We start from the raw sequence: 25473 nt of genomic DNA, 5'->3' as shown, positions 1-25473 counted from the left end.
GCATTTAGCCAATGGTCAAGGGGCGCGGCTCGGTCGCAGCCAATGGGCGCTCGGGGGCGGTACCGGGAGCGGATTGTTTATGTCCCGGGAGGGGAAAGTAGGTCAGAGCGCCGCGGGGCCGGGCCGGGGCAGCGCCAGGCCGGGCCGGGCAGGTGGGCCTGGGCTTGGGGGACAGGCTGGAGGTGGGAGCCGGGGGTTGGGTTCGGGGTTGGGTTCGGGGTTGGGTTCAGAGCGGGCCGGGGTTGTGCGAGCGCTGTGGCCTGGCCTGGCTTGGTCCTGTCCGGCGGGCCTCGGTTGCTAGGACAGCCGGGGTCCCTCTGCCCGCCCCCGGTGGAGCGGCTGCCTCCGCGGCCAGGGAGCCGGGCCGGGCTCCCGCCGTGGTCCCCCCGCGCCGCTCGGTACCCGGGGAAGCTCTGGGGCAGCACGGGCGCTGTGCGGGTCACGCCGCAGCATCGCCTCGGGCCCCCGGACAGGCCTCAGCGGGCCCAGGGCCCCTCAGGAGTGAGCGGCTTTTTGTAGCACTGCTGCTCCTGTGAAAGCAGGAGGGGGACAGTGGCCATCCCCTCTGCTGGCACTGCTGAGGCATCTCCATTCCCAGGGGTAGTTCTGGTCAAGTAAGACGTTGCGTGGCTGGAGCGTATCCAGGGAAGGGAACAGAGCTGGGGAAGGGGCTGGAGCACCAGGAGCAGCTGAGGGAGCTGGAAAGGGGCTCAGCCTGGAGAAAAGGAGGCTCAGGGGGGATCTTCTGGCTCTGCAAAACTCCTGACAGGAGGGGACAGCCGGAGGGGTATCAGGCTCTGCTCCCAGAGAACAGGGACAGGACAAGGGGAAACAGCCTCAAGTTGTGCTGGGGCGAGGTTTAGGTTGGACATTGGGAAAACGTCTTCATGGAAAGGGTGGTCAGGCAGTGGCAGAGCTGCCCAGGACAGTGGTAGAGTCCTTATCCCTGTAGAGATTTAAAAGCCGTGTGGATGTGGCACCTGGGGACATGTTTGAGTGGTGGTCTTGGCAGTTGATCGGAGAGATCTTTTCCAGCCATAATGATTCCGTGACTGACTCTGCTGTCAGTGCTGGATCATGTGCTGGGGTCTCTGTGCTGACTCCAAGGCCCAGCCTTAGTGAGGGCCTGGGGAGCAGAGCAGCTCTGTTGGCCTGCTGTAGGTGCTCAGCAAAGCTGGAGAAGGGGTTTGTGTTTCTGTGGTTTTAGGTGCTTCCGCAGCATGGCTGTGCGAGCCCTGTGATTTCAGCAGGTGAGATTTCCAGAGCTCTTCAAAGCATCCATGGGCAGCTGCACGGCTGGCCGTGGCTTGGCCTGTCCTGCTTTTCCAGGAGCTGCTGTCCCACTGGGGACTGAGGCACAGGAGGTGCAGTGCCAGGTGCTTTATGGCAGGGTTTAGCTTGGGGCTGCGCTGAGGGAGAGGGTTCAAGGGTTACAGCCGTGAGGGTGCCTCTTGGGGGGAGTTGAATCCTGCAAAGATAAACTTCAGGTAGGTGAGATTGGAAGCTGGAGGCTGATTGGAGCTGGAGATCGGAGGTTTCCCTGTCACATCCAGTGCAGTGGTCCTGTGTGGAACTGGTGTGGCCTTGTTGGGCTGTGCACAGGGAAGGAGCCTTGAGAAATCTGTCTCTGAACAACATCCCTGTTGGGCTGGAGACAGGCGGCTGCTTCCCTTCTGCCTGTTGTCCTTGAAGCAAGCTGGGACATGTCTGTCACAAGCCTGGTTTCCCTCCAGTGAGCAGGAAAGTATTTTATCTTCCTCTCCAAGCACTGAGAGCAAAGTCTTCCATCAGAAGGCAGTTGGGTGGACAGTCTTCCCTGGAGACAGACAGGCTGCAGGGGGGCTGAGCCAGGACAGCTGCTGGAGGGTCACTAGGCACCAGGGAGGCTGTGTCTTGGAGCAGCCTGGTCTAGTGGGAGGTGTCCCTGCCATTGTGGTGGAATGAGATGAGCTTGAAGGTCCTTCCAACCCAAAGGACTCTGTGATTCTGACAGCCCTGAAGCTTCCCAGGCCAGCTGAGAGGCGGCTGCTGGATCCAATTGCTGCAGAGGGGCAGCTACTGCCACCACTTCTGCATATTGGGAGCATTTCTGGGGGCCAATTGAACACTGGCTCAGGGAGAAGCTGGCCCTGGCTGGAGGAAGAGGTTGAAGCTTGCAGAGGCTCTTGATGTGCATGGAACTGCCTTTGCACCGGCCGATCCTGTGCTGGTCCCCGCCGGGGGGGGTGGTGACCCAGGGAGTGGCCGTGGGACATGGCAGAAGTGTCACCTCGGTGTCACCTCAGTGTAACCTGGTGTTCCTTTCCCAGCGTACCTGTCTGGGGGCAGCATGGCGCGGCGCCCGCGGAGCAGCCGGGCCTGGCACTTTGTGCTGAGCGGGGTGCGGCGCGAGGCCGACGGCCGGGCCGGGGCGCGTGGCTGGGGCTACGACTCCGACGGGCAGGTAGGCTGGGCTCGGGGGCTCTGGGGGGCACAGGGGATGCTGTCCTTTCCCTGACAGCGGGTCTGAACTGGCCAAAAGCAGAAAGGATTTAGTAATGGTCAATATTGATACTAAGCTAGTGCTTTTTCAAGCACAGGATTGGTGTGTCATGCATAACGTACATAAAATACTGGTTTTGGAAGTGGATCAGTTCTCTAATCTGGCTGGCTGTGCTCCCTCCTGGGCTGTGAGAGGCTTGGAGATGGTGGTGGAGATTGTGGGACAGTGTCTTCAGACTGAAATTTCCTCACATTTCCTGCTCTGCAGTGTGAACCTCACTTCTGAACCTGGTCCAGGTGTGCTGGACATGGGAACACAGCAGGGAGAGCAAACAGTGCAAGCAGTGACTGATTCACCTCTGCCATCCTTCCCTATTTCCCTAATTCTTGAGTGTGTGAGTTGAGTTCCCGTACAGTGGTGGGGGCACAAGGAGCTGCTCCAGGAGCTTCAGAGCCACATTAAAGCCAGGAGGCTCTGCCCGAGCACGGTATCCAAACCCAGGCACTGTGCTCCCAGAAAATGAGATGTTTGCTGTTTCTAGGATTTCTAGGTAGCAGTACTTGGGGAGGTTAGAAATTAGGAAAGACAGAACCCAAGCTCTTGGGTCTGCAGGCCAAAGAAGGAGGCCTGGGCAGTATGTATGTTAGCCCAAGTAGTTTCAATTCCCTGTCTTATGCAGCTGCAAGAACAGGAGTTTAAAGGATTTTTGTCATTAAATACCCCTGACTATGGGGGTGAATAACAAGCAGGTACACCTGAGCAGCACATGAACCTAGAGCAACTCTGCAACCAGTGATAAGAGAGTCCCTTAGGCAGCATGAGTGAAACTGGGCTGTGACTCCCAGTGTCCAGTCCAGGATCACTTTGGTGTCTTGGCACTGGGTAACAGTAAATCAGGTTTTAGTGTTCATGAAAGTAAACAAAAGCCCTTTAATCCTGCCCTGGGTTCCCTGTGGGCCTGTCTGCAGTGCTGGCCTGAGGAGCTGCAGCCATGCTGCTCAACTGGCTCCCTTTGTTCTGCCCCCTCTCCCTTCTCCTCCTTGTGCCTCCCAGCCTCTTCACAGCCTCTCTAGAGCAGTGCTCAGCTCTGCTGATGGCTGGAACCTGCCTGGTGAAAGCCAAAGCTTTAGCACAGAATCTCCTTCAAAACATGTGTGTTCCAGACTTGGGCTGTCACCCTGCTGTGACAGCTCTGTGTCCCTGGCAGGCACAGAGAACATCCCTGCACTGCAGAGTGCTGAGAGGTCTCTGCAGCTCAGCAGGCACTATCCATGTCCCAAAGCAGGGTAATTCCATGGGCACAGCCTCTCTGTGTGACAGGGCTGTGACAGCCCTCCCAGAGCTCTGCCAGCCCAGCTCCCACGCCCAGGGATGCCCAGCAGTGAGCATTCCCTGTTCTCCCCAGCAGCACAGCGACTCGGATTCGGAGCCGGAGTTTTCGTCCCTGTCTCCCTCCATCCCGAGCGCCATCCCTGTGACTGGAGAGTCCTACTGCAACTGCGAGAACCAGAGCGAAGCTCCCTACTGCTCCAGCCTGCACGCCCTGCACCGCATCCGCGACTGCCGCTGCGGCGAGGAGGACGAGTGTAAGGGCTTCCCCTGGGCTCGGGGTGGGGGACCCTGCAGTGTCCTGTTCCTGTCCCAGCATTCCTTTGTTTCCATCCTGAGGCTGTAGGAGGATTACCAGCCCGTGCCTGCTGTCGTGTTTCTGGGCTCAGGGCTGATGCTGTTACGGCGTCAGTGCTCACCTCTGGGACCTGCTTTCCGATCTGGCTTAGGCCCCAGTGGAACAGAGCCCTCCTGATCCCTGCAGGGGCTGGCAGGGTGCCTGGCTCAGAGCATAGGGTGGGCTTGGACTCGGGGGGAGAGCCTGTGGCACGGCAGAGCCCCCCTTGATCCCATGAGGAGTGTGGGGAGAAGGGAGGCTCTGCCCAGTGTCAGCCAGAATTGGCCTGGTGAATGCTGACAGCTTTGCAGCACTGATCCCTCCCCGGTGGGACGCTGCAGAGTAGTTCAGGCCTCTGCAGTTCTCTGATGTGCACAGCTTAAGATTTATCCTCTTAAACAATAAGAAAAATATAAACCAACCCACCCAGAGGCCTTCAAAACAAACATCTGCCTGTGCTTTGGCTTGGGGCTCTCTCCCAAGGGTCTTTGCCCATCCTTGTCCTCTCTGTGCTCCCTCAACAGATTTCGACTGGGTGTGGGATGACCTGAACAAGTCAACGGCCACGCTGCTGACGTGTGACAACCGCAAGGTGAACTTCCACATGGAGTACAGCTGTGGCACGGCCGCCATCCGCGGCAACAAGGAGCTGGCAGACGGGCAGCACTTCTGGGAGATCAAGATGACCTCCCCGGTGTATGGCACTGACATGGTACGTGTGGGGCACGCAGAAATGCCCAGACAGGGGCTGGCAGGATGAGGTTTGAGGCTGTCTGGAAGTGCACAAGTCTGTGGGGAGCTGATGAGATGCATCCCTGGGATCTGAGGGAAGTGGTGGATGAAGTGGCTTAGCCACTCTCTGCCATATTGGAGAAGCTGTGGCAGCCTGGTGAGGTTCCCAGTGACTAGAAAAGAGGAAACATAACCCCCATTTTTAGGAAGGAAAATAAGGAAGATCTAGGGAAGTACAGGCTCACTTCTGGGCCTGGCAATCATGGAGCACATCCTTTGGGAAACTATGCAAAGTCACGTGGAAAAAGTGGATGTGATTGATGTCAATCATGGCTTCACTAAGGGATTCAGTGACCTTCTGTGAAGGGGTTGCAGTATTGGTGGAGGAGGGAAGAGGAACTGATCTCATCTCCCTGAATTTGTGCAAAGCATTTGTTGCTGCCTTGCATGACATCCTAACATGGAGAGACATGGATTTGACAGAGGGACCACTTGGTGGCTATGGAATTGTCTGGATGGCCACATGCAAAGAGTTGGGTGTCAACAGAGACCAGTGACAAATGACATTGCTCAGGGGCTGGCATTGGGGCCAGTATTGTTTCACATCTCTGCTGGGGACATGGACAGTAGGATCAGGGCACCCTTGGCCAGACCGGAGCTGACACCCAGCTGTGTGGGGAGGTGACAGTCTGGAGGTGAGGGATGGGGCATCCAGAGGGACCTGGACAGGCTGGAGAAGTGGGGCCATGGGAAAAAGGTTGAACGAGGCCCAAGTGCCAGTGCTGCACCTGGGTCAGGGCAATCCCAAGCACCACTCCAGGCTGGGGCGAAATGGGAGTGAGAGCAGCCCTGGGAGAAAGACATGGAGTGTTGGAGTTTGAGAACTGGACACAGCCCGGCCATGAGCACCCAGAACCCCTGATGCCCTGGGCTGAGCCCCAGCAGGGGCAGCAGGAGGGGGGGATTCTGCCCCCTCAGGTGAGACCCCACCTGCAGAGCTGCTCCAGCCCTGGGGGCAGCAGCAGCAGGACCTGGAGCTGCTGGAGAGAGTCCAGAGGAGGCCACGGAGATGCTGTGAGGGCTGGAGCCAGGCTGGGAGAGCTGGGTGTGTTCATCTGGAGAGGAGAAGGCTCCAGTGAGAGCTCAGAACCCCTTCCAGGGCCTAAAGGTGCTCCAGGAGAGCTGGAGAGGGACTGGGGACAAGGGATAGAGGGACAGGACACTGGGAATGGCTTCCCACTGCCACAGAGCAGGGTTAGATGGGATCTTGGGAAGGAATTGTTCCCTGAGAGGGTGGGCAGGCCCTGGCACAGGGTGCTGAGAGAAGCTGTGGCTGCTCCTGGATCCCTGGCAGTGCCCAAGGCCAGGTTGGATGGGGCTTGGAGCACCCTGGACTAGTGGAAGGTGTCCCTGCCCATGGCAGGGGATGGCACGAGATGAGCTTTACAGTCCCTTCCAACTCAAACTATTCTGTGACTGTGAACAGGACAGTGACCTTCTCCTGCAGCTCAGCTGGGCCTCCTCACTTAGGAAAGGAAATGGAGCTGGAAGCCTTCAGGTCCACCTGAAACCTCCAACTTGGCTTCACCTATTCCTCTGGGTGTTTTGGGCTGAGCCAAGAAGAGGAGGGAAGAACTGGACGCGGAATCTTGGTTGTGTTTTGTTGCTTGAAAAGACACTGAGCTTGTTCTCACTCCCCGCTTTGCCTCTCAGATGGTGGGGATTGGGACGTCGGATGTGAACCTGGACAAGTACCGCCACACCTTCTGCAGCCTGCTGGGCAAGGACGAGGACAGCTGGGGACTCTCTTACACAGGTAACACGGATAGGGGGGCTGGCTGGGCAGCAGCAGCACAGGAGGTGCCACCAGACCTGTGAATCCCTTTGTTAAGGACACCAGAGCAGCTGCTGGCAGCTTGCAGCCCTTAGAACATCTCTCCTGGCCCACTTTTTACAGAGCCCTTAGACCTGGTGTGGGACCCTGCCAGGGCACTGGGGTACTACTGTCACATCACCACTTGGGGTTTCAGTGCTGCTCTGGAATTGTAAAACCTCAAATTTCTCCTTTCCACCAGCCACTCTGGGGTGGCAGGGCAGGGGTCAAAAATGCAGGGATGTTTTTGGCACTGAGTGAGGCTGTACCAGCAGCATGGCAGTGCCTGGAGTGCAGGTTTTCTACAGAATGCCACTTTTGGGGTGTGTTTTCAGGACTGCTGCATCACAAGGGAGACAAAACAAACTTCTCCTCGAGGTTTGGCCAAGGCTCCATTATCGGGGTGCATTTGGACACATGGCACGGGACACTGACATTCTTCAAGAACCGCAAGTGCATAGGTGAGAGCCAGGGATGGGGTGGGAGGAACTCGAGTCTGTCTGCAGCAGAAAACACTGGGAAAGCAGAAGACCAAGGTGTGAAGCGAGTGGGAGGAAGGTCACATTTGTTGTTCAATAGATTGGGACTTATGGAAAGCTTTTCCCAACAGCTTTGCAGCTAATGGGTTTGGGTTAGGTGGGAGGGGGGAGATGCCTCTGTCTAAACTAACATGCCCTCCCCGGTGCTGTGCCCTGGCAGGGGTGGCAGCCACAAAGCTGCAGAACAAGAAGTTTTACCCCATGGTGTGCTCGACGGCGGCCAAGAGCAGCATGAAGGTGATCCGCTCCTGCACCAGCTGCACGTCCCTGCAGTACCTCTGCTGCTTCCGCCTGCGCCAGCTCCTGCCCGACTACGTGGACACGTTGGAGGTGCTGCCCCTGCCCCCGGGACTCAAGCAGGTGCTGCACAACAAACTGGGCTGGGTCTTGAGCATGAACTATAGCACATCGAAGCCTTCCTCCTCCTCGTCCTCGGGGAGCGACTCGGACAGCTCGTGCGGCTCAGATGCGGAGGCCTGCCAAAGGAAGAGGTGCAGGAGGACATAATGGCTTTGCACACCAGGTGGGTGGGGTTTGTTGTGTTGTCTGCAAGGGCCAGTCAAGCCTGAGGCACCTCTTCCTTCTGGAGACATCCATTTCTATGTGTTGGCAAAGATTTCTCCAGTGCTGTGGAAATCTTTGGCCTCGACATCCATCACAGGCATTAAGAAGAGTTGCTGGCTCCAAGAGATGCCAGTTCTGACACAAGAAATTTGTGGTGAAATATCTGAGCTTCATCTTCTTACTTGCTGTGGAAGCCAGCACCTCTTCCTGAAGGATCTCTCTTCTCCCTGTTGGCACAGACAACGTTTAAGAAATTGGACTTGATGACAGGAGCTGGACTTGATAATCTCCATGGCTCCCTTCCAGCTCAGGATGTTCTGTGGTGATTAAGGCGGCCTCCTGGTTGGAGTGTACTGGATTCCAGTCAGATAACGGACCTGACTCATCGAGGCACAATCCCAGTCCTCTCCTCTCCTCTCCTCTCTGTGTGTGTAGGTTTGGTGTCTGCCATGACCTCGTCCCACTCTGGGGCACGATGGAGCAGCAGCTGGAGGAAAGGGCCCCCAGAGACCCTGCTGGGAGCAGGTACAGCAGCTGAGCTGTGGGTGGAATTCCTGGAGCCCCTGGGGACTTTGAATGGCTTTGCATGTTGGTTCCTGCTGCTTCTCCTCTGTCCAAGACTGTGCTAAACTGTAAGAATAAAAGTAGAAGCTGTCTGTTATTGCTCTTGGGGCCCTTGAAGGCAGGAGGCTGCAGGTGCTTGTCCAAAATAGGCTGGGCAGCAGCGTGGAGGGGAGGTGTTGGCTGCAGCAGTTGTGTGTCAGAGCCGGAGGAGGTGAAGGCAGCAGAGATGCCCTTGTCTCTGCCCAGGGCTCGTGTGCTTCCCACTGAAGCAGAAGTCTGGCTGGGGTGATGTTGAGTGGATCCAGGTTGCTGCCTGTGGCTTTGCACTGGAAAGGGAGGCTGAAGGGTTCATAGTGCCTGTCCTCTGACAGGACAGGTTGGGACAAGCACCCCAAACCCCCACCTGGCAATTAGAGCAACCCCTCCAGGACTTTGTGCTCCTGCTGAGGGGAAATGCTGGATTAGGACCTGGACTAGTGACTTGTTCAGTGGCCTCATGCCACTTCCAGGGAAAGGGCTCTGCTCCCACAGGAATGGTGCCAACCTAGGCCAGTCCCTGGGGCACTGTGATCAGTTCAGGGGGCTTTTCACAGCCTTGGGAGTCCTCCTCTGGTGGACAGTTGAGGAGTCAGGGCTGGGCTGGTGCTGTCAGCCTTGCAAAGGGCATTGGAAAGTGGAACAGGGCTGAGGTATGGATGGGAAATGGCTTTTAACCAGTTCTCTCTGTGGGTTTCCTCCCAGCATGTCCAGCTGCTGCCTTTTCCTCTGCTCCCACTGCAGAGCCCCACCTGCTCAGGTAAAAGTTCTTGCACCATGTGCACTTATTCCCTGCTGAGCTCATTCCCAAATGCTGAAGCAAAGCTGGCTCTTGCTGCTCTGGGGCCAGGCTTTGAATGAGAACCGCACTGCATCAGGTCAGGCTCTGTCCATGCCTCTGGAGCCCTGCTGCAGCCAGAACAAGCTGCCTTGCTGCTCTGCCCTTCCCCAGGAACTGACTCATGCAGCAGCACTGGGGGCAGAGGAATCCCTGGCAGGGAGGAAGGTGGTTTGGAGTGGCCCTCCTGCTCCTGCAGCACTGGTTGCTCCAGGGCTGTGGGAGGAAGCTCAGGGGTTCTGTGCCACTGTGGAAAACCCCAGTGAACAATCCCAAACCTCAGCAGGCACTGGGGGAACCCTGACCCACCCCCGTCCTGGCTGTGGCTATTTCTGAGTAATAATGGAGCATTTGCTTTGGGAAAAGAGAATCCCATCCTAACCCACCATTTCCCATGGATTCTCTGGAGATTATACACCATTTTCTCGTGTTCAGTGAACAAACTCCCCTGCCCTGAGCTGTGTCACTTCAAGGAAGTGGTTCCTCTCCTCTCAGCTGATTTTGACAGTTGGCAGGCGTTTTCCAAAGTGACTCAAACAGAACCCACCTGTCCCTGGAAGCCACAGCAGCATCTACAGTAACAGATCTCCCAGAAAGCCAGAGATGACATGGAAAGTCAGGACACACTGAAGAAAATGCAGGGCTTGTCCACCACCTCACCTGTAAGGACAGAGCTACATCCAGCCCCTGTTCCAACATTCCTTAGCTCTCACAGGAGACAGGCAGCTTTCCAGCCAGCAGGATAGAAAGCTGGGGAAGCCAAAAGAGGAAATGAGAGCCAAGAGGCTGAAGAAAGCATCTGTAATGAGACATTTATTGATGTGCAAGTCTCTCTTCTGAAGGAGAATCAGCTGCTTTCCCTGGCCGGGCTCCGAGCTGCAGCTCAGCCACAGCCAAGCACTGGCAGATTAAAGGAGTGACCAACACCACCCAGAGTCCCTCTGTAGGGACCAGGACAGAACCAGAACAAGGCTGGGCTTAGAGACTGGGCAGGGTAAGTGCCCCAGCACAGCGGTGTTTGGGATGTCCCATGTCACTGGGATGCTCAGACGGTGTCACTTGTCATCATCTGTGCTGCATTCTCTATAGGCCTTTGAGCACAGAAGAGGAGGGAACAGTTAGCACAGATGCTCAAGGAGACCCCAATTTTACCTGCAGGACTCAATCCCATTGTTACAGTGAGGATCTATGTCTTCATCCAAACATATCAGGATGGAGGGATAAATTTCAGAACAAACAAATACCTATCACTTGGAAACAGACCTTGCACACACTCAGTTGCGTGCTGTCTCTCCAGAGAGAGCTGGAAGGCCACTTCATAAAATCCTAGAATGGTTTGGGTTGGAAAGGACCTTAAAGCTCATCTCATCCCACCCCTTTCCCAGGTCACCTTCTACTATCCCAGGTCACTCTATGCCCTGTCCAACCTGGCCTTAGACACTTCCAGGGATCCAGGGGCAGCCACAGCTGCTCTGGGCTGTGCCAGGGCCTCCCCACTCTCCCAGGGAACAATTCCTTCCCAATATCCCATCTATCCTGTCCTCTGGCAGTGGGAAGAAGCACATCTTCCAAAGAGGCTGTGCTGAGGCCAGAGATCAAAGCTCCAGGGGAACAAAAAGGACAGGGGAGTGTTTGACTACATGAGATTATAGAAAAAAAAGTTCTGTCAGAGTTCCTCATCTAGTAGGATTTTTATATGATCAACGCTCACAAAAACAAGCACTTGCTGATAAAAATGTGCCTTCATCCATTGGCTGAGGTGCTGTCAGCAGGGTCAGAGCATCCCAGTGTAATCCTGCTCCTGCCCTTCTCAGTGAGGAACAGCAGAAAGCTCAGAGGTGTGGGGGGAGGGAGAACTTGGAGAGCTGAAAAAGCTCCCTGGAGGATACACAGCAGAAGAGCAAGGAAGGTATGGGGTACACCATCAGGAGAGCTTGGTGCCCTGTGGAAAGCCCCCACAGCTCTGGGGTGACACATCTTCTGTCTGAGGGGCTGTAGCTGTCAGACTGCAGCAGCAGCCACTGGGACATCAGAACCAGAGCTGAGGGACAGACCATGGGGACAGTGGCTGCCCCAAGAACCACTGAGCTGCCCTGGCTGGGTGGGCAGCTGAAGGGACTGCCTGGGGAACAGGCCAAGGTGATGTGAGCAGGTCCTGAGAAAGTGAGACCACAGCAGGGAGAGGCCTGGGTGGGCCAACAGGAGCTGAGCAGACACTGCTGGAACAAGGCTCTGGTTTAATCACACACCCAGAGACAAGGCTTGCTCCCCTGGGGAACTGGAAGTACATTCAGGGCTTGTTTGCTCCATCAGCACAGAGCTTTTAGTGAGGATGCCCCTGACAGCCCTTCCTGCCTATGTTCTCCAAGCTTGAACAGGTCACAGAGGGCTTTGAGGGCTCACCTGTAGCAGGGGAGGGGTTGCTTCTACTGTAGCTGCTGCTGCAGGGCTGACTCTGTTCTACTGCTGGAATTGTCACTTCCACACTTGCCAGTCTTGGGTTCCCCTTCCTGCAACTCCTGACCCTGGAAGGGCAGGAAGGAAACTGCTGCAGCTGTCTCCTGCAGAAAGGGGTGGGAGCAAGGTGTGAGGCTGGTGTGTGCCCAGACCCCAGACTTTGCAGCCCTCCCCTGGCATTAAGCTCTGGGCTTCTTCTAAAGCCTCTTCCTGCTAAAGGCTATTATTTTTTTCCCACTCAATCTTCTTTCCTTTCCTGGACATCTGCAGAGCACAGGGGTGAAAAGATTTTCCTAAGGTCATCTTCCCTCCTCCCCTAGTGCTGAGTCACCACTGCATTCACCACGGGAACAGATTTTCATCTGCAGAGACTCAAAAGCATCTTGAGACACACAAATAATCTGGGCCCTTCCACTGACAGCATCAAGGATAGGCTGGCAGCCACAGACAAACATTCCTGGAATTTTCACTGAGGTTTCCCAAAGCTCTGGGCTTGGGATGTGAGGGAATGACTCACTTGTCCAGGTGTTTTGTTGTTGCCCTCGTCGGAGAGGTGCTGGCCAAACTCCTACCACACATGTAGGGACAGCACTGTGGTGTTACCCATGGCTGCAGCACCCAGAGGAGAAGTGACAGAGGTGAGACATGTCACACACCGACCACAGCTCTGGTGAGCCAGCATCGCCCGAGGTTCTCACCTCTTCACCCCTTCTAGCGCTGGTGTCACCAAAGTCACCCGGTGAGAGCAGCACGGCAGTGCTGCAGTCACCATCCCTGGCAGTGGGTGTGGTGCTTCCCGACATGGCTTAGCAGACATGGTGGGGTTTGGTCAAAGGTTGGAAATGATCCTGGAGGTCTTTCCCAACCTTAATGATTTTCGGAAAGCACATGGGGTGGACACTTCCCTGGGCGAGATGAGGCCGGGCTGGGCCGGCAGGGCAGGGGGCCGGGATGGCAGGGGAGGGAGCCGGGATGGCAGGGGAGGGAGCCGGGATGGCAGGGGAGAGGAGCCGGGATGGCAGGGGAGGGAGCCGGGATAGCAGGGGAGCCGGGCCGGGATGGCAGGGGAGCCGGGATGGCAGGGGAGGGAGCCGGGATGGCAGGGCGGAGAGCCGGGCCGGCAGGGTGGGGAGCCGGGATGGCAGGGGAGAGGAGCCGGGATGGCAGGGGAGGGAGCCGGGATAGCAGGGGAGCCGGGCCGGGATGGCAGGGGAGCCGGGCCGGCAGGGCGGGGAGCCGGGATGGCAGGGGAGGGAGCCGGGATGGCAGGGCGGAGAGCCGGGCCGGCAGGGTGGGGAGCCGGGATGGCAGGGCGGGGAGCCGGGATGGCAGGGCGGGGAGCCGGGATGGCAGGGCGGGGAGCCGGGATGGCGGGGGAGGGGGCCGGGATGGCGGGGGAGGGGGCCGGGATGGCGGGGCAGGGGGCCGGGATGGCGGGGGAGGGGGCCGGGATGGCGGGGCAGGGGGCCGGGATGGCGGGGCAGGGGGCCGGGATGGCGGGGCAGGGGGCCGGGCCGCCAGGGTGGGGAGCCGGGATGGCAGGGCAGGGAGCCGGCTGCCCAGAGCTGTGTACTCAGCTACAGCAAAGCTGCTCATCTTTCTTAGCTCCCCGGTAAGCCATGAGTCCTAACCTCCTTTGGGGCACATTCAAGCAGGGCAGGAATTTAGTTCAAGGGATATCAAGCCAGGGTTTAGATAGTGTTTGACCTACTTTGTGACTGCTATGGCATCACAAGGAGCACTGCTCGGGGGACAGACTCTGCAAGGCAGGGAACTGAGGGAGAACCAACAGCCCCTTTCACAGCTGAGCAGCTGGTGGGGATTTGGAGAGGGGAGGCTTCGTTCAGGCCCCTCTGAACAAGAGGCTCCAAATAGTGCCTGAAAGTTTGCAGTCCCTCCTTGATCCCGCTGCCAGCCAGGGTGAAGGTGTAAGCAAGTGGATGCAACCTGATCCAAGCCAGCCACCACATCCCTGGCAAAGCATTCCTCACAGAACTCACACACGTGGGACTTTGCCATCAGCTCAACCTGAGTGACAGAAAACTTCACGGACTGTAAGTTTTACCTCCAGTATCTCCTCATAAGGCAAAGGGAGCTTCCTGGGAGCTGGGGCTCTGCTTTCCCAGGCTCAGGGGCTGCTGCCTGCCCTGCTCTGGGCACAGGGCTCATGCAGGAGCCCCACATACTCACGCCCTCACACCCCAGGGCTGCTCCCTGTAAAGAGGGAAAGGTCAGCCTTAGTCCCACATCTGCCACCTCTGATCTGACTCGGAGCTGGAGATAAAAGTGTGGCAGCAGCTCCCCTGTGAGTGAGAGGAGACCTCAAACCATGGTGGGACCTCTGGATGCCTCTGCTGGCAGAACTCCACAGGCCACAGCAGGGTTTTCATACAAAAAAAAAAAAAAAACCTTCACAGGCTTAAGTGAGAAGGAGCTGAAGAGGTGTTTCTCAGGGGCTGTCCCTAAGAAATCATCCCTGATGCTCCAAGGGCTGGAGCCCCCCTGCTCTGGAGCCAAGCTGGGAGAGCTGGGGATGTTAATCTAGAGAAGAGAAGGCTCCAGGGACACCTCAGAACCTCTTCCAGTGCCTAAAGGGGCTCCAGGAGAGCTGGAGAAGGATTCTGCAGTGCTAGAACAAGGAGAATGGCTTCCCACTGCCAGAGGGCAGGGATGGGATCTTGGGAAGGAATTGTTCCCTGGGAGGGTGGGCAAGCCCTGGCACAGGGTGCCCAGAGAAGCTCTGGCTGTCCCTGGATCCCTGGCAGTGTCCAAGGCCAGGCTGGACAGGGCTTGGAGCAGCCTGGGATGGTGGAAGGTGTCCCTGCCCATGGCAGGGGTGGAATGAGATGAGTTTTAAGGTCTCTTCCAACCCAAACCATTCTGGGATTTTGTGAAATATTCCAGACAGAACAGGACAGACAAAGCTACTCCAGCTGCATCTGTGCAGGAGTTCTGGATGTGATCCCACCATCAGCACAGAGGAGACTCCTCTGCTGTGCACTCCAAGGACAGGAGCCAGGACTGGGAGCAGCACACAGGTGACACACTCAGAGCACACAAGGGCTCCAGGCCCATCTCCTCACTGGCACTGCCTATTCCAGCCTGTCCTTCTCTAGTCTTGGATGGGACTGGATAGACTGGGAATTTCTCAGGAAAGAAGCACAGGCTGCCCAGACAGGTATAAATGAAGTGCTGTAGCACTGCACAGAAGTGAGAACTAACACAAACCTCTACTTCAAAGTGCAAGTGTTTCCCTGGCCTGTGTACCCTGAGTGTTTCTTTCAAGGAAATCTTTTATGGACTCCATGAGAATGGAAAAGCCAAATGCAAGGAAAGGCAGGTCTGGCCTGCACCGCTCCCTGTGAGGAAGCAGCACGTGTCCCAAGGTTAAAGGGGTGTCCCTGGAGACTTTCTGCTGTGCTCAGACAGCTACTCCCAGTTTTCTGCCCACCCTCCTCTGTATCAGAGCTTCATTCCAGGGTGGAGCAATGGCAGTTTGGAATGGATCCTCTCATCTGTTCCATGTTCCCTTGCAAGCTGGCCCTGCTGTGGAGCACTTTGTGTAGCTCTGGCTCTGCCAGCTGTATCCCCTGCATCCAGCAAAAGGTGCTTAAGGAAATCAGCTGGCTCTACTAACCCCTCTTGATTGTAAAAGGTGAAATATTTCCAGCAGGATCAGTGGTCCAGTATGAAAGTAAACAGGTCTGCACCTGCAGAGCCCACACTGCGAGAGGCATCAACACTCCAGGCTGTGCCAATGCTATGCTGGTGAAAGACATGGCTGAACTGAAAGGTGAAAATCCTCCCCAAACAAGGAAAAAGGCGCAAAAAGAGCCTGAGAAGGAAGGCAGTGCCACCTGCAAAAGTTGCTAAGTGTGATGAAAGAAGACAAAAAGCCTTTGTCTGCACGGCAGTGTTGGATGGCCACGTTATCTGCACCTACATGCTCTGGAGTCTCTTACATAACCACAGGATCTGCAATGTTCTATCCAGCAAGAGCAAAAATAGAGTTCTGCCTCCGCCTGAAATTCCTGCAGTGGGGGCGAGCACGAGAACAGCCCCCCCAGCCTCCCTGCCACGCTGGGATCCTTCACACTGAACCTTCCCACTGGAATGAGGAGATACTTGGTGCCAGAAGGTACCTGGCCCTTCAGGTTCCCAGTGAGGGGTTCAAAACTGGATCACTGCGCTTTCCAAACGAGGCAGAAAATTGGTTCAGCCCCTTCCAGATATGCAGCTGTTGCCTGTGGCACCATTCCATGCACACATCTGGGCTGGGAACGTTGAGCACCCAAGTGAAAGCTCTGTAGGAAGGATTTGTGGTCTCATTCTTGCTTACTGCAGCTTCCTGTGCTCACCCTAGATACACACCTGCCTAAAACTGCCTAAAAGACACTGGCTCAGGAATAATCTGCCTGGGAATCAGGCCCAGCTCCACTTCCCAAGCTACCTGGTCACCAGTAATCCACATTTCTGGGGCTCCTAGAGAGGGAAGTCAAAGCTTTCTCCCCACAGTGCATCATTTCGGGGATGAGAAGGACTCACCCAAGTGGAGAGTGTTTGACATGTTTCTCCTCCAAGTTCTGCTGCAGGGAACTGCCTGAGGCTCAAAAGAACATTTACAGTCCCAGGAAATGAAAACCTTCACCCAAGTGCCTGCACTGGGATCTTTGAGGAGACCTGTGGAGAATGACAGAACTGGCATGAGAAAATGAGCTGTTTCATCAGCATTAATAAGCAACAAAAATAAATGAGTGTGAAATGAGGGACTCTGCCTGTGTGGAAGTGTGGCTGCCTGCAGCACACATGGGTGCTGACTGGGCTGGGGACTGAGCTCTTGACTTCATCACTGACACCTCTGCAGGCACCTCGAGAAGTGTCCTAGGATAAATCTTATCAAATTGACAGAAACATCATTATTTTTGAAGTAGCCCTCCGTGAAGGAAGATTGAGATCAGCCATCAGCCTGGAGTTAGGAAGCTGAGTTTCACCACCTGCCACACTTCCCTCAGCCCTGCTCCCACTGCTGCACACCAGGCTGGACACACACAGATGTCACCGGCAGCACATGGAGAATGTGTTCTTAATTAGTGGCTCTGTGAGCAGCTAATGAGAGCTGACACCATCTATTAGGCACCTTCCTCGGAGCACCCTGCAACTTTTCCAAAGCGTGTGAGGGCTGTTTCCTCTCACAGACACCTGCTCCAGACGAGGTTTGTTTGAGACGTTTCAACAAAACAGCCCGGCTGTGCCTAGGAACACAAGGGGAGGGCTGACAGCACGCTGCTTGTGCACCTTAAACCCGCAGCACTGCAGCGGGCCGGGCCCTGCGCTGCCCGGGCTGCAGCTCCTCCGCGCTGCCCGCGCTCCCTCTGCCGGCACCGGATCTCCGAACAGCGCGGAAAAGCCTCCGGGGCCGCCCTCTCCTCCCGAGCCGCGTCCACAGCGGACAGTGTCCCATCCTACAAAGGCTTTCCACAGGCAAAACAACAACCACCACAGCGTGACCGTGCTGGAGCAAACCGGGTCAACGCTCCTCAGGTAAAGCCACGCTCTGGACCTCCGGGATACAACCACTGATTATTTACTGGTACAAACGCAGGAATATTTACTCAAAACTACGTTGGATAAAGCAGATCTCTGCTGTGCAGAGACAGACCCCTGCTTGTCCCAGCCAAGACCTGAACAGAGGAGAGGGACAGAACACTGTCTCTGAACACGAGAAGCAGGATGGAAGCAGACACAGCACTCCATGAGACACCTGAACAGCTCTGGGAGCAAATCCAGCCCTCCACAGGCCACCTGGCAAAGGTATTTCATGCGCTGGTATTTCCAGAGGCTGATCTTGGAGGGAGCTGAACTGAGAGGTGAGTTCCTGAGAGCAGGAAATACAGTTCTACCTATCCCTTCCTAACAACCCCCGAGGCGTTAACAACCGAGATCTTACAGCCCAAAATTAAATCAGCAACATGTGCTCTGTACCCCCTGCGGGGCCGGAGCCCTTCTGCTCTTGCAGCACGGCCCGGGGGAGCTCAGAGCTCCTCTTCCAGAGGTCCTAGCCCGGGCCTGCCCGAGCTAGAGGGGCTGGTCAGTACCACAGCAGCTGCCCCATAACCGGACTAGTCTAATCACGACTAGTGTGCAGTCACGGGCAAAACAGAGACAGCGACGGCAAAACATCGTAAACACCCGGGACGCTGTCGCCAGGCCAGCGGCACAGGGGAGCTCCGAGGCGGCAGCAAGGAGGCGGCGGCTGGGACACCTCGCACAGGGCAGCCCGGTATCCCCCGCCTCCATCGGGCCCGGGCGCGGCTGGGACACCTCGCACAGGGCAGCCCGGTGTCCCCCGCCTCCACCGGGCCCGGGCGCGGCTGGGACACCTCGCACAGGGCAGCCCGGTGTCCCCCGCCTCCATCGGGCCCGGGCGCAGCTGGGACACCTCGCACAGGGCAGCCCGGTGTCCCCCGCCTCCACCGGGCCCGGGCGCGGCTGGGACACCTCGCACAGGGCAGCCCGGTGTCCCCCGCCTCCACCGGGCCCGGGCGCGGCTGGGACACCTCGCACAGGGCAGCCCGGTGTCCCCCGCCTCCACCGGGCCCGGGCGCGGCTGGGACACCTCGCACAGGGCAGCCCGGTGTCTTTGGTGCCATGGGAACGGGCCGTACCCGGTGTCCCCGTGTCTGGGCCCCGCCGCTCCGCGTCCCCGGCACGATGGTTCCGCGGGGGGCGGTGACAGCGCGGGGGGAGCACGTCCCCTTTAAGAGCGGCGCCGCCATGATCTGCCTGGTGTTGGGGCTCTTCGCCGGCCTCTTCCACAGTGGTACGGGACGGGACCCCCGGCCCTGAGACCCCCCAATCCCCTTGTGCCTGAGGGCCAGGGACCTCCTTTCCCCGGGAGAGACCCCGCGGCTGAAGGCCCGGGCCCCCCTGCCCCTGTGCCCTCTCTGCCCGACGGCCGCGGCCAGGACCGCCCTGCCCTCCTCTGCGGGAACCTGGGAACCCCGCTGTGTCCTGACGGCCGAGGGCCTGCGACCCCCCTGTGCCCGCCTGGCTGAAGGCCCGGAGGCGTCTCCTTCCCCCCTCAGAGCTCTGCCCTCTCCCCGCAGCCTTCGGCGGGGTCAATGAGCGAACCTTCGTGGCCATCAAACCGGACGGGGTCCAGCGGCGCCTGGTCGGGGAGATCATCCGGCGCTTCGAGAGGAAGGGGCTGCAGCTGGTGGGGATGAAGCTGCTGCAGGTGAGCGGCCGGGCCCCTCCAGGCTGGGGGTCCCTGGAGCCGAGGGGCCCCTGCAGCCCCCCAGGCCCCGGCTGTGCTGGTAACTGCTGCGGGTTCTGCCTGTCACCCGGCCTGTACAGCCTGCTGCTGTCATTCCAGCGCCAAATCCTCGCAGCTCAGAGGGGAGTTGGCGCTCGGAGGGGTGACTGCAGCTGTGGGGAGCATGTGTGCCCTCGGCTGTGCCCATACTCCAGGGCTGTCACTGTAAGCTGGCAGCTGGAAACTGCTGTCTGTGCCAGGCTCCTGCTGTTTCACTCCTGGAACTGAGCATCTGCAAGAGCTTAATTCTCTTAATTTCCTGCATCCCTGAGGTGCAGCCCTTGCCCAGACCCCCGTGTGTGGGAGCAGACTAAGCTCTGTGCTCTGTGCTCTGTGCAGGCCTCGGAGGAGCTGCTGAAGGAACACTACATTGCCCTGCGGGACCGTCCCTTCTACGGCCGCCTGGTGAAGTACATGAGCTCCGGGCCCATCGTGGCCATGGTGAGTGCTGCCCAGGGCCCCTGCACCGAGGAACAGGGACCAAGGGCAAGGTGGGAGCAGCAGGGGCTGTTGGCACAGTGGAAGTTAGGTGGTATCTCCCCTCAGAGGGTCTCTTGGAGCTGTACTGAACTGCAGGGATGTTTTCTGTTGTAAATGAAATCATGGAATGGTTTGGGTTGGGAGGGACCTTAAAGGCCTTGTTCCACCCCCTGCCATGGGCAGGGGCACTTTCCACTAGGTTGCTCTAAGATTGCTCCAAGCCCCATCCAGCCTGGCCTTGAGCATTTCCAGGGATGGGGAGAAATCCACAGACAATTTGGATTATTTTCCAAAATCAACCTTGGAAGAATAATTTGGAGAGACCCTTTCCTGTCTCTCACCCGGGTGGATCTGGTGGGGAATTCAGAGGGCAGATGTGACCTGCTGGGGCAGTTGTGGAAGCTGATCCTGGTTTGCTGTTCCGTAGGTCTGGCAGGGCCTGGATGTGGTGAAGACAGTGCGCACCATGATCGGGGAGACCAATCCAGCTGAATCCAGGCCTGGCACCATCCGAGGAGACTTCTGTGTTGAAGTCAGCAAGTGAGAGCTTTGACTTCTTCTTCCCTCAGTGTTTCGGGGCATCCTGTACAGGCATTCCTGTGCCAGGCCTGCCCGAGCCACATGAGTGTGCATTCCCAGAGCAGAGGTTCTCTCTTTTGTGCTCAGACCAGAGCTGAGCTCTGCTTCCCGGGGTTGGCTTTAGTAGGAGGAAGAGCCTGGGTTGTGTGTTTCCTTCCTCCTGAGTCCTCTGTTGAAAGCAGGTGGGGTTTGCCTGTTTTCCTCTGGTAATCGGGACTGTCAGGCTGTGAAGAGGAAGGGAGGCTCCCACTCAGTCCTTTTGTGGGAGCAGGTGAATATCCATGGGTGGTGACCTTGGGTGGCCCCAGCCTGGCTTGTGGTAGACACAGCTCTTGCTAAACCATCCTGGCTTAGCTCTCTGTTTCCTGGTGTCTGATACCAAACCTGCTTTGATGGAAGGGGGAAAATGTGGAGGCAAATGTGGAGCTGGAATCACTGACATAAAAATGCAAATGCCACAGCTGCAGCCACTTGCAGCTCCTCCTGTAACAAACAAATGGTTCCTCAGCATAGGAGGAGGGAGAGCTGGGAACTGGCACTGCTGGAAGGATCACTGCTGTGTGATGGGAAGGGATATTGTGGGGTAGGACTGGCTCCATTGACTTAATGAAATAGGTCAAGGGGGAATTTTCCAGGCTGCAGCATCCCTGGAAACCTTTCTCAGCTTGGTTTGAGCTGCTCCCTTTCTCCTTGCCTCAGGAACGTGATCCACGGCAGTGACTCTGTGGAGAGTGCCCAGCAGGAGATCTCGCTGTGGTTCCGGCCCGAGGAGCTGCCGTGCTGGGAGGACACAGCTGCACACTGGATCTACGAGTGAGGAGCAATCCCAAGGGAAGCTCATCTTCCTGCTGGGGCACAGGACATTTCCATCCATTTCATGGCAGCTGCTGGGGCTGGCTGCAGAGCCTCTGTGGGATTTTCCTGGGAGCTGGGCTGTGTGTGGAACTCTGTGGTTCAGCTCCTGCCAACGGGAGCTGTTGCTTTATTTCTCTCTCTGCTCTAGTAAGTAGTTGGTATTGTTGCTCTGTTTGCTGCAGCATCTTAAATCCCAAGTAGCTCAAGCTGATTCATTGAAGTAAAACTTGGGCTCTTGGCCCATAACTGAGTGTTCTCATCCCTGCCTGGAGCAGGGGAATGCATTTTCCTAGCTGCTGGGAGAGGTGCTGGTCACAAGGTGATGGCCTTGACAATTTACCTGCATTTCTAGAAGGCTTTTTGCCAAGGGGTTTTAAAGAATTGGGCTGCTGTAGGATAAAGGAGCAAATTCTCATTTTGGAGTTCATTCCAAGACAAGGACTGAAGGATGGGACAATTCTCTCTCCGTTGGTGGGAGCCCTGTGTGCTGGGGCTGGCACAAGCTCACCCTGTTGCAGACATGATGAGTCTATGGAAGGAAGATTTTCCAAATGCTGTTAACCGCACAATTCCTCAGGCTCTGTTTCCTGGGCTGTGGCTGCTGGGAGTGGGAAGCAGCTCCTCCAGGTCTGCTCTGGTTCTCTGGGGCTGCAGGGCCCTGACCCAGCCTAACACCAGACTGTCCCTCTGTGGTCACTGATGTGAAGCAGCAGCACTGGGGCAGCCACAGGAAGAGAAGGGGAGAGGGAGGCAGGAAGGATTTGTGGATCTGGAGCTCAGGAGGGACTATTTAGGGGAGTATTTAGTTCTCTCCTGTGCACAGCACAGGCTGTGGAGTCCTGGCTCTGAGCTCTGGCAGATCCCGAGATCTTCCTTGTCCCCCTGAGAGCTCGCAGTGGAGCTTTCCTGCTGGGACGGTATCTGGAAACCAGTTTGTAATGGGCTGGACACCACCTGTGAGCTGTCCCTGGGCCACCCAGGTCCTCAGGGTTGTGCTGTGTCAGAGCTCCCTGTGCAGCGTCACCAGAGCATAAGGACAGGGACAGTGACATGGAATCCTGCCATGGAACAGGGACATGGTTAAACCAAGGGAACAAGATCCCCAGGGCTTTCCTGTGTGCAGGATGTTTGACCTGTGCCCTAAAAGCCTGTCCCTGTGGGTCCTCAGCTCTGTAGGTGCTGAGGAATGAGGGCAGCTCCTGGGGAGCAAAGTCACCCCCCTCCTGCTCTGTGATGGCCCCAGGGTGGTGGGGCTCAGCAGGGTGGGAGGTGTCCCTCCAGGGAGTGGGGCTGTCCAGCTGCCTCAGCCAAGCCTCCTCCTGCCTTGGGGCCTTCTCCAGGCACCTGTGTCCAGCTCTAAATACCTGACAGATCCTGTTTGTTCCTGGAACTTGTCCACTTGGCTGCAGGAGAAGACGCTGGTGAAGACCAAGGCGTGAAGCGAGTGGGAGGAAGGCCACATTTGTTGTTTAACAGCTGCATTGAGAAGAGCTGTTGGCACCAAGAGCTGCCAGCCCTGACACAGGAAAACTCTGCCCAAACACCTGAGCTTCATCTCTTGTCATTGCCTCTTCCTGAAGGATCCTTTTTCTCCCTGTCTGTATGAATGAGATTTAAGGTGCTCTCCTGCTTCCAAAGCCCACTGAACTCCAGTCAGATAACGGACCTGACTCATCGAGGCACAATCCCAGTCCTCTCCTCTCTGTGTGTGTAGGTTTGGTGTCTGCCATGACCTCGTCCCACTCTGGGGCACGATGGAGCAGCAGCTGGAGGAAAGGGCCCCCAGAGACCCTGCTGGGAGCAGGTACAGCAGCTGAGCTGTGGGTGGAATTCCTGGAGCCCCTGGGGACTTTGAATGGCTTTGCATGTTGGTTCCTGCTGCTTCTCCTCTGTCCAAGACTGTGCTAAACTGTAAGAATAAAAGTAGAAGCTGTCTGTTGTTGCTCTTGGGGCCCTTGAAGGCAGGAGGCTGCAGGTGCTTGTCCAAAATAGGCTGGGCAGCAGCGTGGAGGGGAGGTGTTGGCTGCAGCAGTTGTGTGTCAGAGCTGGAGGAGGTGAAGGCAGCAGAGATGCCCTTGTCTCTGCCCAGGGCTCGTGTGCTTCCCACTGAAGCAGAAGTCTGGCTGGGGTGATGTTGAGTGGAGCCAGGCTGCTGCTGCAGCACACGCTCGTGGCAGCAGAACCAGCAGGGTCTGTGCTCCTGCAGGACTCACAAAATCCCAGAATAGCTGGTGTTGGAAAGGACCTCTGGAGATCATTCAGTTCCCTGTCAGCAGGGTCATGTGGAGCAGCTGTCACAGGAATGTGTCCAGGTGGGTTTGGAATGTCTCCAGAGCAGGAGGCTCCATGCCCTCCCTGGACACCCGCTCCTGTGCTTTGCCACCCTCAGTGTAAAGAAATTCTTCCTCATTTTGAGGGGGGACCTCTTGAGTTTTAGTTACTGGTCATTCCTCCTCCTGTTGCTGGGCACCACTGGAAGTGCCCTGCACAATCCTCTGGCTGGATGCCAAACCCTGGTTTCTGCTCCTGGGGCTTTTCCCTGGATTTTGAGCAGTGCATTTGCTAAGGAGTTAGGTTTGAGCTGGTGCTGTCAGCCAAACACAAACACAGAGTATTTGAAAATGAAAGAGGGTTAAAATTTTTATGGCATGGGAAATGGCTTTGGACCTGTTTTCTCCACAGTTTTTTTCCCAGCACCCTTAGTGGAACACAGAGCTCCAGGCCCAGTGCAGAGCAGGACATTCCCCTCCCTCAGCTGAGCTGTACCCCAGGACGGAGCTGGCCCTTTTGGCTGCCACTGATGGCTCCTACTGAAGTTGCCATCAACCCCCGGGTCTGTTTGCTGGGCTGCTCTCCAGCCTCTCACCCCCCAGTCTGTGCATTCAGCCCTGTCCCCGGTGCAGAGTCCAGCATGGCTGCTGTTGAATTTCACCCAGGTTGTGCCTGCCCAGCTCCCTGTAAGGGCCCTCTGGGGACTCCACAGCCCCTGCCAGTTCCCTGCTGTTGGCAAACCCAGCTGGGTCATTGATAAAAACATCCAAAACATCCACCAGCCCTCCACCAGAGCCCTGTGTGACCCCACTGGTGACCGTTAGCTGTAACCCTCTGAGCCTGACCTGGCACTGGCTGCCCACCCATGTAAAGGGGAACTTGTGAAGCTGTGTGAGGGACAGTTTATCCAAGAGAGTGTTGGAGATGGCACCAAAAGCTTTGCTGAAACCCCAAACCACCACATCTACTGCCTTTCCTTGGTCAACACAGAGCTGGGAGGAGTGGCTGATACCTCAGAGGTTGTGTGGTGCTTCAGAGGGACCTCGACCATGGGAGAGGCGCAGAGAGGAACCTTCTGGAACCCAGCACAGGCCAGAGCAGGGTCCTGCCTCTGGGGAGGAACAACCCCAGGCACCAGCCTGGGCTGGGGCTGCAGCTCTGTGAAGAAGGTGACACCGACCGTTCTGACCAGCCTTGGGGCCAAGGTGGGGTTCCTGGGGGTGTGAGGGAGGGGATCCTGCCCTCTGCTCAGCCTGTGAGGCACATCTGGAATGCTGTGTCAGGGCAGGAGGGACACGGAGCTCCTGGAGCAGGTCTGGTGGAGGCTGTGAGGATGCAGAAGGCCCTGGAGCATCTTGTGAGGAAAGGCTGAGGGAGCTGGGGCTGTTCAGCCCCGAGAGGAGCCCCAGCTGAGATGGGCCCTCAGGCCTGGGTGTCCCTGTGTGCAGGGAGGGGCAGAGCAGGGCCCAGGCTCTGCTCTGGGGGCCCAGCAGTGGCACCAGAGCAACGGGCAGGGACTGAGCCCAGGAAGTGCCAAATGAACACAATTAAAAACTTACACACTGGAACAGGCTGCCCAGAGAGGGAGTGGAGTGTCTGTTACTGGAGGTGTTTCAGAACTGTCTGGACACAGCCCTGTGCCCTGGGCTGAGATGAGCCACTGCGGTCCCTTCCAGCCTGAACTGTTCTGTGACGCTTGGGAATCCTGCCTGAGCTTCTCAGGAATGGGAATTAAGCAGATCAAGCAGGACCTTCCCCCTGTGAACCCACACTGGCTGTGACTGCTGACTGTGTTGTCTCTCAAGGGTTTTTCAGCAACTCCCTAAATAACCTCCAGGATTTTAACAGACACTGAAGCAGGACTGAGTCTTCTTCCTTAAGTCTGCATGAGAACTGGGACATTTATCACCTGACACTCAACAGCGACCTGTCCAGACTCCCCAGACCCTGGGAAATAATGGAGAGGCCCCACGCTGGCGTCAGTCAGCTCTGTCAGTACCCTGGGATGGATCCCACCGAGTCCCGTCCAGCTGGAGCAGCCAGTCCGCAACAGGTTCAGGGTCTGACGGCAGTTTGTCATCTCCAGTCAAGGTCTTCCAGCATAGGCTGCAGCCTTATCCACACGAGCCACTGTTTAGATATATTACATTACTCTGTTGCCCCTTATCGTTATACACATTCCGTAAGTTACGTTTAATTCTATGGCAGAAAACCGAGCCTGT

The 25473-nt window shown here is 57.0% G+C and overlaps 2 protein-coding genes and 1 long non-coding RNA gene across 7 annotated transcripts; 2 read left to right on the top strand and 1 right to left on the bottom strand.

The window, feature by feature from the left end:
• The first annotated feature begins 59 nt into the window (after positions 1-59).
• SPSB3 (splA/ryanodine receptor domain and SOCS box containing 3) lies at positions 60-8512 on the top strand. 4 transcript variants are annotated; one of them, XM_063414279.1, is made up of 7 exons: positions 60-97; positions 2310-2443; positions 3888-4068; positions 4673-4860; positions 6594-6696; positions 7089-7214; positions 7453-8512. In XM_063414279.1, the coding sequence occupies exons 2-7, from the start codon at positions 2330-2332 to the stop codon at positions 7797-7799; spliced, it is 1059 nt and encodes a 352-aa protein (XP_063270349.1). In that variant the 5' UTR covers positions 60-97; positions 2310-2329; the 3' UTR covers positions 7800-8512. The 4 variants fall into 4 exon arrangements, with proteins under 4 accessions (XP_063270349.1, XP_063270348.1, XP_063270347.1 ...); XM_063414278.1 differs by having other exon boundaries at positions 65-152; positions 3891-4068; XM_063414277.1 differs by having other exon boundaries at positions 65-152.
• Positions 8513-9962: 1450 nt separating this feature from the next.
• On the bottom strand, positions 9963-18079 carry LOC134559479 (uncharacterized). 2 transcript variants are annotated; one of them, XR_010082516.1, is made up of 4 exons: positions 17941-18079; positions 16297-16431; positions 11698-11855; positions 9963-10385 (listed from the first exon to the last, which is right to left on the bottom strand). It is a non-coding gene; the product is annotated as an uncharacterized LOC134559479 (long non-coding RNA). The 2 variants fall into 2 exon arrangements; XR_010082517.1 differs by having other exon boundaries at positions 11698-11819.
• Positions 18080-18259: 180 nt separating this feature from the next.
• LOC134559476 (nucleoside diphosphate kinase 3-like) lies at positions 18260-22915 on the top strand. Its single transcript, XM_063414286.1, has 6 exons — positions 18260-18571; positions 18858-18988; positions 19406-19507; positions 19974-20086; positions 20825-20938; positions 22695-22915. Exons 1-6 carry the CDS (start codon positions 18400-18402, stop codon positions 22795-22797), a joined length of 735 nt encoding a protein of 244 aa, XP_063270356.1. The 5' UTR covers positions 18260-18399; the 3' UTR covers positions 22798-22915.
• The last annotated feature ends 2558 nt before the right edge of the window (positions 22916-25473 follow it).

This window comes from Prinia subflava, chromosome 17 (genome assembly GCF_021018805.1).
Source record: "Prinia subflava isolate CZ2003 ecotype Zambia chromosome 17, Cam_Psub_1.2, whole genome shotgun sequence".
Lineage (NCBI taxonomy): Eukaryota > Metazoa > Chordata > Aves > Passeriformes > Cisticolidae > Prinia > Prinia subflava.
Note: the sequence above shows the minus strand (reverse complement) of the source record. Positions and strands in the feature narration are given on the sequence as shown.

Bases quoted from the DNA above. Each gene is read 5' to 3' on its own strand.
- SPSB3 (XM_063414277.1), top strand. From the start codon at position 80: ATGTCCCGGGAGGGGAAAGTAGGTCAGAGCGCCGCGGGGCCGGGCCGG. The intron at 153-2,309 runs GTGGGCCTGGGC...TTCCTTTCCCAG, and splicing joins CGCCAGGCCGGGCCGGGCAG to CGTACCTGTCTGGGGGCAGC. The intron at 4,069-4,672 runs GTAAGGGCTTCC...CTCCCTCAACAG, and splicing joins CTGCGGCGAGGAGGACGAGT to ATTTCGACTGGGTGTGGGAT.
- LOC134559476 (XM_063414286.1), top strand. From the start codon at position 18,400: ATGGGAACGGGCCGTACCCGGTGTCCCCGTGTCTGGGCCCCGCCGCTC. The intron at 19,508-19,973 runs GTGAGTGCTGCC...GCTGTTCCGTAG, and splicing joins CCGGGCCCATCGTGGCCATG to GTCTGGCAGGGCCTGGATGT. The intron at 20,939-22,694 runs GTGAGGAGCAAT...CTGTGTGTGTAG, and splicing joins GCTGCACACTGGATCTACGA to GTTTGGTGTCTGCCATGACC.